The 11,470-nt window shown below is 41.4% G+C and overlaps 1 protein-coding gene across 1 annotated transcript in view; it reads right to left on the reverse strand.

The window, feature by feature from the left end:
* Positions 1-10,105, reverse strand: part of LOC116273478 (contactin-associated protein-like 5) — a 31,931-nt gene extending 21,826 nt beyond the window's left edge. The window contains exon 1 of the mRNA XM_031662554.1: positions 3,983-10,105. Coding sequence (XP_031518414.1) covers positions 3,983-4,283 — 301 coding nt within the window. The 5' untranslated portion in view covers positions 4,284-10,105. The remainder of the gene's footprint in view (positions 1-3,982) is intronic.
* Between the last annotated feature and the right edge of the window lie 1,365 nt (positions 10,106-11,470).

The following is an 11,470-nucleotide window of genomic DNA, read 5'->3' on the forward strand; positions in this document are numbered from 1 at the left end:
AAAATAGCTCAGAGCAGTCTGAAATATGCGAATGATGCAAAGTATATTGGGCCCAGAGAGACATGAGTATGAAACTTCAGTCACACACCCTTCCCCTGAGCTCAAGGCACCCATGCTCCAGGCAATTGTTTAAAGTTATTTTTTTCCTGACTACCTGCCTCACCCATTATCTTCTTGCTCCTGGAATCTGTGATACAAAGAACAATGCACAGGAAATCCTTAGCCGGTATGATTTTAATGTACATTTCTGATAAACAATACAGAAACTACCTCTTTTTCGTCTTTAAAAATCTGCTTCTAACTGTAGCTAATCAGAGCATACATTCAGGGCAACTTGAATCTATATTCCCAGGTTGCAATACTCAAGCTTGGCCCAAATAAACTATCTATTTACATTAATATTGCCTTGGCTTCTTCCTTTTAGGTCGACAACTATTAAGTCATATCCTTTACAATTTAACTCAATTTTTGCTAAACTACTTGGATAAAAAATCCATGCAGTCCAGTTGAGAGAAAGGCATCTAAATTAAATTGTAGTATAATCCATGATGGATGTTGACCTGCGGTGAAAAGCAGAGGGAGATTTTTATTCAGACTGTTTATTCAGGGAGACTTCTGAAAGAACTTCATCCTTCTGAAAGAACTTCATCTATCAGCAGCTGCAGCCCAATCCCTGCTCAATCCTTGGCATGTGAGATTTGACCTCAATGAGTATTTGTCACCTTAGTAAATGCACCGCTGCTTGAAGGACATCAGATATTGGTAACATAACAGAGAATGAGGGAGAGACTTCCACTGTTCCATGTTGAAGAAACAGCAGCTGGAGGAGCCAGGGTATCCAAAAATACAATTTGTTCCTAGACCTGCTGCATATTGCTAGACAGTAAGATCTGTAGTACATGACAGTGAAACAGTGCTTCCCAAACTTTGGCCATTTGAGGACCATTTAAAAGTGTTCCCATTCCCTGGTGCCATATGTACTTGCATTTACTTAATATATTTAAGGAAATAAAGGGTGTTCAGTTAGGAAAAGAAGAAGTCAAATAGTCCCTGTTTGCAGATGACATGATTGTATATTTAGAAACCCCATCATCTCAGCCCCAAATCTCCTTAAGCTGATAAGCAACTTCAGCAAAGTCTCAGGATACAAAATTAATGTGCAAAAATCACAAGCATTCTTATACACCAGTAACAGAAAAACACAGAGCCAAATCATGAATAAACTTCCATTCACAATTGCTTCAAAGAGAATAAAATATCTAGGAATCCAACTTACAAGGGATGTAAAGGACCTCTTCAGGGAGAACTACAAACCACTGCTCAGTGAAATAAAAGAGGACACAAACAAATGGAAGAACATACCATACTCATGGATAGCAAGAATCAATATTGTGAAAATGGCCATATTGCCCAAGGTAATTTATAGATTCAATGCCATTCCCATCAAGCTACCAATGACTTTCTTCACAGAATTGGAAAAACTGCTTTAAAGTTCATATGGAACCAAAAGAGAGCCCGCATTGCCAAGACAATCCTAAGTCAAAAGAACAAAGCTGGAGGCATCACGCTACCTGACTTCAAACTATACTACAAGGCTACAGTAACCAAAACAGTATGGCACTCATACCAAAGCAGAGATATAGACCAATGGAACAGAACAGAGTCCTCAGAAGTAATACCACACATCTACAGCCATCTGATTTTTGACAAACCTGACAAAAACAAGAAATGGGGAAAGGATTCCCTATTTAATAAATGGTGCTGGGAAAATTGGCTAGCCATAAGTAGAAAGCTGAAACTGGATCCTTTCCTTACTCCTTATATGAAAATTAATTCAACATGGATTAGAGACTTAAATGTTAGACCTAAAACCATAAAAACCCTAGAAGAAAACCTAGGTAATATCATTCAGGACATAGGCATGGGCAAGGACTTCATGTCTAAAACACCAAAACCAATAGCAACAAAAGCCAAAATTGACAAATGGGATTTAATTAAACTAAAGAGCTTCTGCACAGCAAAAGAAACTACCATCAGAGTGAACAGGCAATGTACAGAATGGGAGAAAATGTTTGCAATCTACTCATATCCAGAACCTACAAAGAACTCAAACAACTTTATGGAAAAAAAACAACCCCATCAAAAAGTGGGCAACGGATATGAACAGACATTTCTCAAAAGAAGACATTTATACAGCCAACAGACACAAGAAAAAATGCTCATCATCACTTGCCATCAGAGAAATGCAAGTCAAAATCACAATGAGATACCATCTCACACCAGTTAGAATGGCAATCATTAAAAAGTCAGGAAACAACAAGTGCTGGAGAGGATGTGGAGAAATAGGAACACTTTTACACTGTTGGTGGGACTGTAAACTAGTTCAACCGTTTTAGAAAACAGTGTGGCAATTCCTCAAGGATGTAGAACTAGAAATACTATTTGACCCAGCCATCCCATTACTGGGGATATATGCAAAGGATTATAAATCATGCTGCTATAAAGACACATGCACATGTATGTTTATTGCGGCACTATTCACAAGAGCAAAGACTTGGAATCAACCCAAATGTCCATCAGTGACAGACTGGATTAAGAAAATGTGGCACATATACACCATGGAATACTAGGCAGCCATAAAAAAGGATGAGTTCATGTCCTTTGTAGGGACATGGATGCAGCTGGAAACCATCATTCTCAGCAAACTATCACAAGAACAGAAAACCAAACACCGCATGTTCTCACTGATAGGTGGGAATTGAACAATGAGATCACTTGGACTCTGGAAGGGGAAAATCACACACTGGGGCCTATTACAGGGAGGGGGGAGGGGGGAGGGGGGAGGGGTGGCATTGGGAGTTATACCTGATGTAAATGACGAGTTGATGGGTGCTGACGAATTGATGGGTGCAGCACACCAACATGCACAAGTATACATATGTAACAAACCTGCACGTTGTGCACATGTACCCTAGAGCTTAAAGTATAATTTAAAAAAATAAATAAATAAAAATAAAAAATAAAAATAAAATATATATGTAGACACGTATATATTTTAAATGATGTTTTAGATTTACTGATTTTTACATGAAATATAATTTAGGGGCTATCCAAACTTCCATGCTACTGTGGTTTAAGAGGAGAATATAGACTTAGAAGTCAGACAAATTCAGGATAAAATCCCAGCTCCATCACGTAGGAACATGAGATTTGCAAGTGATTGCCATGACTTCTGATTTCCTCACTTATTAAGTGAAAAATAGTAACTTCCTTCAGTGAACGTGGTGAAGATTCTGTATGATACATGCCATGTTTGTAGAGAACCTAGCATAGAGTCCTAGAAATGGTCTAGATTGTGCTAAATACTCCCAGGTAAGAATTCTTATTCCCATCTTTCCAATGAGACTGCTAAGAGACTAAGAAATTTAAGCACTTAACCAAAGTTGACATAGCTAATTCTAAATTCACTTTTTTGTTTTGTTTCCTACTAAGAGAAAAAAACAAAACAAAACAAAACAAACAAACAAACAAAAACGCTGGCCAGGCACGGTGGCTCAGGCCTGTAATCCCAGCACTATGGGAGCCCGACGTGAGCAGATCATGAGGTCAAGAGATCGAGATCATCCTGGCCAACATGGTGAAACCCCGTCTCTACTAAAAATAAAAAAAATTGGCTGGGTGTGGTGGTGTGGAGGCTCCACTCTGGAGGCTAAGGCAGGAGAATCACTTGAATCCAGGAGGCGGAGGTTGCAGTGAGCTGAGATTGAGCCACTGCACTCCATGCATTTTAAAGATGGCAAGACTCCATCTTAAAAAAAAAAAAAAAAAAAAAAAATGCTGCCTCTTCAGACTTGGAGTAAATTTGTGAATACTGGGCTAACCCACATCCCTGAGATTTGGATTCTGTATGTTTTTGTCAGGACCTCAACCTTTGTCAACTTGGATAAATAAGAAACTGACCCAGAGTGTCAGCAGACAGTACCTGTGAGGATTTCAGCTACACGTTCTGTCATTTTCTGAATCACGAGTCTCAGGATTCCACTCTCCAGGCTCAGCAGCAGGGTCCCCGAGCCTTCAGACAGCTCTGTGGACAGAAGCAGACCATCCTTGTTCCATGTTCGAAACTGGAAACTCACTGACAGCCCATCAATTTGGGGGGTGCCGGGCAGCAGCAAATAGCTGCCGCTGGAGTTGACAAATGTGATGGGCACAATCTGTGGTTCGGAGCAGGAAAAAGTGACATTGCCCTGGAAAACAATAAAAGTCAAACATATAAAAGCCATTTTTTATTCTGCAATCTGACAGCTGATATAAATGACCACCTGGGAGCGGACCTTAATTTCAGGATCATTTCACATTCAGCAGCAACATCTTAAAGAAGAAAAAAATGTCAGCTTTGTTCAGACACACTCACAAGATTATTTTCCATTCATGTGTTAAGGATCACAATGCTATCTGCAAAGAGGGCCATCCGAGAGTCCCAGAAGGAAGGCGGATGGAAGCATCCACACATTCTAAGGGTTGTAAAAATAATTACATTTACTCATTATATAAATACCTATGGCAAGTCAACTATGTGCCAAGCTCAGAATGTGGACACCAGCTCCCACGGGAGCCTGGCAGGAGAAATAACTGGACAAGCGAAGGTTATGCGAGGGAAAGCAAAACAAAGGAAGGAATTAGGAAAGGGGTGAAGTACTTTGACTAGACTTTTCAGCCAAGGGCACTGTTTGTGCAAAGGCTTGAAGAAATTAGCAAAACAGCATCCCTAAGGAATTCCCGGGAACCTACCATTTCTAAGTAGTTAGTGGGACAGGAAGGTCCAAGTAGCCTAAAGGAGGTAAGTCTGGAAAGGTTAGTAGAGGCAGAGCTGGAAAGTCCTCTGCTGCTTCCTGAATAGTTTTTGTTCAAACTCAGAAACAGTGCAGTGACATGGGCCAAATATTTAACTTAGTAAAAGTATTTTCAATAACATAGATGAGGAGTGGATGAGAAGACTGGTCTCGGGGAATATTAAGTGTGTATTGAACCCAAAAGAAGAGTAAGAAGATTATTCTTTGCATAGCAAAAAAAGGTAAAGATGCCACAAGAGGAACGCCCTAACCTGAATGGCTACCTGAATTTAACTTTCCACCGCGGTGGCCAGGTGGCAGAGTTAGATACGTAGTGTGGTTCTCAGTCCTGGAGCAGGGGTAATGGTTCAATTCCAAAATCCTCTACCCAGAAAAACATCTGTAGGTCCCAACCATGTTTATTTATGATAGTCTCGTATTCTTGAACATGAGTAACAGTCCCCAAACAAACTTCTACCAGTAGCACATTTCTAATGATTCATCCATCAATCACAGTGCTATGAGCATATTATTGCATGAATCATTTGTTGTAGTTGTTTAGATGTTTTCTTCCCTTTAGGCTAGATCCTCACAAGTTAATTAATGTGTCAAAGGGTAAGGCCCTTGATATCCATCAAGCAATCACCCACAGTATATATCACTCCACTGTGCCAGGCAATAGGATAGGCACTTTCATACATATCTTGTGAATTCTGCACAACAATGCCATAATGGATTATTTTCTTCATTTAAAGGATGCACAAACCAGACTTAGAATAAATAACTTAGCAAAAGTCACGTGCCTAGTTAGCAGGGAACATGGAAGACAAACCCTTGTTTGTCTGACTTGGAGGCTTTTGCTTTTAGCCACCATCTCTGATACCTCCATCCTCTGCACTGAGTGCCACCATTAAAAAAAATCCACCAACTTGCTCTTGGTATCTCACAGTTGTTTTAATTTGCATTTTTGGATCTCTGGTAAATTCACTTTCAAGAATAGAAACATCACCAATGATGGCCAACTCATCGTGGCAGGGCTGTCTTTTGGAAGAAGCCAAATCACACATGCTCTGCAGAGAAGCTAGGAAGTAGTAATAACTTTTATTTACCTTTTTCTTTCCTAAGGTCAGTATCATTTTTGTAAAAACAAATCTGCCAGAGCATAGCTGCATTCAAAGTCTGAGGTTGTGTAGAGTGGGAATGTTCACAAAGATGAAGAAGGCAAAGGCATAGGAGGTTGCGAAAGTATCCCCTTCCCGCGAGTTATCTAACACCCAGTTTAGCTTCCCCCAAACCCTCTTCTGAGTGTTCTCTGGATCAAAGCCATGGAAGGCGGCTTCAGGACAGTGGGGTGCTAGAGGACCTGAGATTCTTTCCTTATTTGATCAATTTGCTCACATTTGAGCAGAGGTCTGGCTCTCTTTCTTCAGTCTCCCTTCATTTCATTGTTTAATTGGCCCAACTTCTTGCGCACAATTCAGGGTTGCTCAGAATCTAAGGAGTTCCTGGATTGGTCCACCAGAGCAAGGGCTTTAAATAAACACCTTCAGAGATTGTCACTGTTAAGATAAGGTTGTGAGTGGGGATGCATACCTAGCTCAACAGAGAGCAGGAAAACTTTGAAATGCACTGGGATATGCTTTCTGTCCTTGGACAGTTTCCTCACTCATCTTAGGCTAGCTTCTCTCTCCCTTCCCCCGATTCCCTTCACACTTCCCTCTATCATTCTTGCCCCTATGCAGCCACTCCAGCTGTCTAAAACTTCTTTGTCTTTAGCGCGTGCCTCTACTATATTCTCCAAGGGCAAATCCAAAGGCAAGTAGAAGAGAAAAGATGTGGGTGGATGGGAAATTCCTTCTGCACAGAATCTGACCCAGCTCTCTGGGCGCACGTGAATGTTTGCTGTTCAGCTTCCTGTCACACAGCTGCTGTGTGACACTTTTCCGACAGTCCTGTCTCAGCTGTGCTTACTGCTGGCAGAAATGACGTACGGTATTGAGGGCCATTGGTGCCACCTCCATTCACCAAAGTGAGGCGAAAAAAGAAAAACGAGCTGCGTGTAAAAATGCTACTTTTGAAATCAACATGGACTGACCATTTTCAATAGTGCCATTTGTGTCTCCAGAATCTGTCTCAAGACGGCATTTGAGGAAGTTCCCGCTGGCCATTTAGAAAAGCCATGAGAGAAGACATTACTTTAGAATTGTGTCAAAGGAAACATGGCAAATGGTCAGTGGCCTATATTCTACCCTATATACCTTTTAATCCCTTTCTTCAAATATCATTCCTCCTAATCCCAAGAAGGGCGCTTCATTCCCCAAAACCCCTTTGTCCCTCTGTATGTTTAATTCCATTTAAGGTTTCAACATTCATTCAAGATTTTTCAAATATTATAAAATTCTGCTAAGCACAAGTTAGTTGTACACATAAATGTGACCTGATCCTTTGCATGCTATAGTAATTCAATTCACTTTATATACTTACTCTAATTTACTGTAATTGGTACAAACTATGTCTGGCAGGGAAGGGTGCATTGATCAAACCTTAAAGGTAAAACCACTGGCTTTGACTTCATAAGTGAGACTGAAAGGAGGTCAGTGAGCTACCATGGGTCCTTTTTCCCTCCCTATATTTTATAAGAACTATAGGGTCTTTCATTGTCCAAAAAGGAAGTCACTCTTTAAGGAAGGAATGAAATTCTTGCTGTCTGGGTGCTTTTCCTTACCACACTCCTCAAGCTCCAGTTGAACCGTGGACTCCTCTGTCTGACTGTGACTGCCATTCAAGATGATAATGAGACCTCCCCAGGGCAGCAATTGCCACAAGTCACTGGTTCCTCCAAGTGTGGGTCTCCTGTTGTTCCTAAGATGGTAATTCTTAGTGCCCTATAGTTTCACTCTCATACGTGCCCCTTCTCCAACCATCAAGGTGTTCAGAAGTGCTGGGCCAAAGATGGAGTAGATGTTTGCCCCTGGGGTTCCCCAAACTATATCTTTTTTTTTTTCTCTGACAAACGACTCTTTCCTTGACCTAACTCTAGTCAGACTCCCCTGAGTCCTCCTTTGGACTAGGTGTGACGCTGGGCTCTGTCCATGGCCCATTTTTTCCAGTTTTAGCAAGAATTCTGCAAAGTTAGAATACCAAAACCCCCCACCTTGGTCTGACCTCCTTGGATATATTATCACACTTGCCTGCCTTCAACAAAGCTCCTGTTGGGCTAGTTTAGAAAGAAGTACCCCACCTCTAAGTCATTTTCCATTCCCTGACCCCCACCCTACTCCGTGGCTATAAATCCCCACTTTTCTTTATTGTGCTCAGTCTTTGCTCCCACTATAAAACCCCATTTAGTAGCCCCCCTTATCATCTTTAACAATTGTAATGAATATTTTTTTCCAACACTTCTCTAGAGACCCACTACAGTCTTTTCTTGGTCAGCTCTGCTGTGCCATGCGGTGCCCGGATTAAACATTATTTCTGGGTGTGTCCCTGTGTGTTTCTGGATGAGAGTAGTATTAAAATTGGTGGACTTGGCAAAGTACAGTGCGCTCCCCACTGTGGATGTGTATCATCTACTCCGCTGAGGGCACAGAGCAAAATGCAAAGGAAGGAGGAATTTGTACCTTTTTGTTTCCTTCCTCCCTGCTTGATCGAGAAATTTCATCTCGTCTTCTCCAGCCCTCCGGCTGGGATTTACACCTCCTGGTACTCGGGCCTTCCAACACAGACCAGCACTGACTTTCCTAGGTCTGTAAATCATTGGTCTTCCCAGATTCTGTAGTGTAGTGAGCCAATTTTTCATCATAAATCTCAATCTCTCTTTCAAATCTATTTCTCTTTCTTATCTGCATTCCGCATATATAGAGATCCTGGCCCTACTTTTCTGGAGAACCCTGATTCATACCAATAGCCATGTAGGAGAGTGAGGAAAGATAACAGATCCATGAGAAATTTGCAGGTACAACTGATGGAAGGTGCTGACTGGGGAAGGGGCTGGAGGGGCAAGCATGGTTCCCATTGTTCCCTGACAGCACAATGGATTTCAAACAGGAAAGCACAGATGGCTGCTGACTACTGATAGACCATCACCTCCCTTGGATTGTGTCCCCGGTCATCGGCACTACCCTCACTAGAGTGAGGAGATACACTAACAGCAAAGCTGTCCTCTAGACACACGCTGTGCCTTCCTCCCTCCACCAGGCATGACCTCTTCATTCCTCTGCACCCTCCACCCCCACTTTTGCCCTGCAGGGCCCAGTAAGCCTTCTGGACTTGCCCATGCCCAGTCCTTTCCTGACATCCATCTCACAGTGGCTGCCTTCTCCACGGGCTTCCGGTGGTGTGTGCTACCTGTGGAAATCTATTATATTTCTTATACTGCCTTGTAATAATTAGCTACTTTTTGATAACTGCCCATGCCTTACGTAATAGGTTTACAATTTGGTATAGAGCATCTTGCTCTGAATTCTAAAGGAAGTAAGAGTGTTAAATTTAGGCAGAACTAGATTCCTGTTACAAATATTTACTGAAAAAACCATGCCTTTCTCTGGTCCTCATTGTTTCCTTTATAATCTGGGGAATAATAGTAGAGGGATGATTTAAGACCACATGAGACCACGTGCAACATGTCTAGCATTGCTCCTGGCTTATTATTTTTCTCTCTTCCCAGGTCTGACACTTTTCTTGGTGGCCAGAGGTGAGTCACTTCTAGAGGCTTAGGTTTCTTTTTTGTAACCTGAGGCAATTGAACTGGAGGGCCCTAATATTCCTACTTGTTCCCCTAACTTTGCGTATCTGAGGCTGAAGACCCACATCTTTACCATCTGTCTTGTCTTTGGAGAGGATTTAGGGATGATCTGAACCATTCTGCTGTTGGCATGAGAAGTGTAACCAAGTATTTACATTTTAGAAGACTTTTTTCTTTGAATGATTCAGGCTCTAAAGAGGGAAACTTAGGCCTCTTCCCTAGTAATTCCTGTCTCAATGCAGGAAAGAGGAAAAGAATCACCATACATGATAATTATATTAAAATAAAAAGGAAGTGAGCAAAAGATGATATAGTTTTACATGTTAAAGAAATAAGAAGGCAAGCGTGGTAGCTCACATCTATAATTCCAGCACTTTGAACGGCTGAGGTGGGAGGATCACTTCAATCCAGGAATTTGAGACCAGCCTGGGCAACATGATGAGACCCAATCTCTATTTAAAAAATAAGTAAGAAGCCTGATATTTTAAATCACACTTACGAGAGTATAATAACCAATTGACTGATTATGTTTTCCCCCCCCTCCCCCTCCCCAGAAACTGGAGCCTAAAATATTTTACAAAGAGAAAGCTAGATTAATGCTGAGCTGTATGAGGAACTAAAATGGTTGCGACTTTCTAGCAGAAGGCAAAATGGGAGAAATTATATGTGACCACTTAGACAGGTGCCAGTTCAGGGGCTATGCAATGAAAACCAGAAGGAAACCATGAGAGAGAACGAAGTTCCTGAGCAGCGCCTTCCTTGAAGACGTATTCAGGTCATTCTGACACCAAACCAGAAGTGCGCCGAATGCTGATGGAAATCCAATGAAACCCATCCACCTAAAAGCTTGCCTCTGTGGCAGAAAAATTCATCCAAAAGGAGGTAGTGCAGTAATAGTGTAATTACCACAATCATCTCATGACTGATGAACAGGAGTGTCATGGCAGAAGGTTTCCTTCCTCAAGACTTTTGACACAGAGAACACAGTAGTATTTAAGTATTTGTCACGTGACTCCAGAACCAATCGAACGAATTGACACTTATCCATTACACAGAGGAACAACTTCAGAAGATGCTGCTCTGCTGACAGACACAAGGATGGAACCACTGCAGTGGTCTGAATGTGATTGTATAATAGAGAGAATAGACTGAAATGTGTTGAACAGCGAGCTCAGGCCTCCATGTTAGTCAAACATTCCTAAACCTGGACTCTCTTATATTCATTGATCACTGGCTATTTTAGCCAGGTCTCAGCACATGGCATAGAAGCCATAATTTACTAAGCTAGAACAAGTACCTATCAGAACTGAGAAGAGAGACATTCTTAACAAATGGCTTCATTGGTACTCATTTCCTGGCTTTATGATTAAACATAATCCTTTGGTTATTTCACTGAAGATAATTGATGTACATGAAATACTTTAGACCTTAGCAACAAAAGACAATTCTGCTTGAATTTCCCATTTGGATGTTGGCTTTGCCTTATATCTCTGCCAGGACTCCATCCTCTTTCAAGACTTTTACTGACTTACTTGCCAACGCTAGGTTGGCTGCATAGACAATAGGTTACGCTAAAGTGAGCCATCACTGATAAATGGCTAGAAGTATTTCTATTAGGGGGCATTATTCCTCTAGTCAAACATTGGTCAGTTATTTAAGATATTCAAGCACATTCCTTTTGGACTCATTTCACTACCCAAAGACACTATTACTATTTACTATTAGTCACTGAAGCCATTTAGCTATTCTGTGGAAAACTCCAGAAAGTTGTTGGCTGCTCTGCTTTAAATGAAAACCTGAAAATAAAAAAGCTATAAATAAAAAGCATGTGAGGACCATGCAAGATCCAAGGTCCCTAGCAGATTCTCAACCAGGCTGTCACCACTGCTCCCTG

This window comes from Papio anubis, unplaced genomic scaffold, assembly GCF_008728515.1.
Source record: "Papio anubis isolate 15944 unplaced genomic scaffold, Panubis1.0 scaffold746, whole genome shotgun sequence".
Lineage (NCBI taxonomy): Eukaryota > Metazoa > Chordata > Mammalia > Primates > Cercopithecidae > Papio > Papio anubis.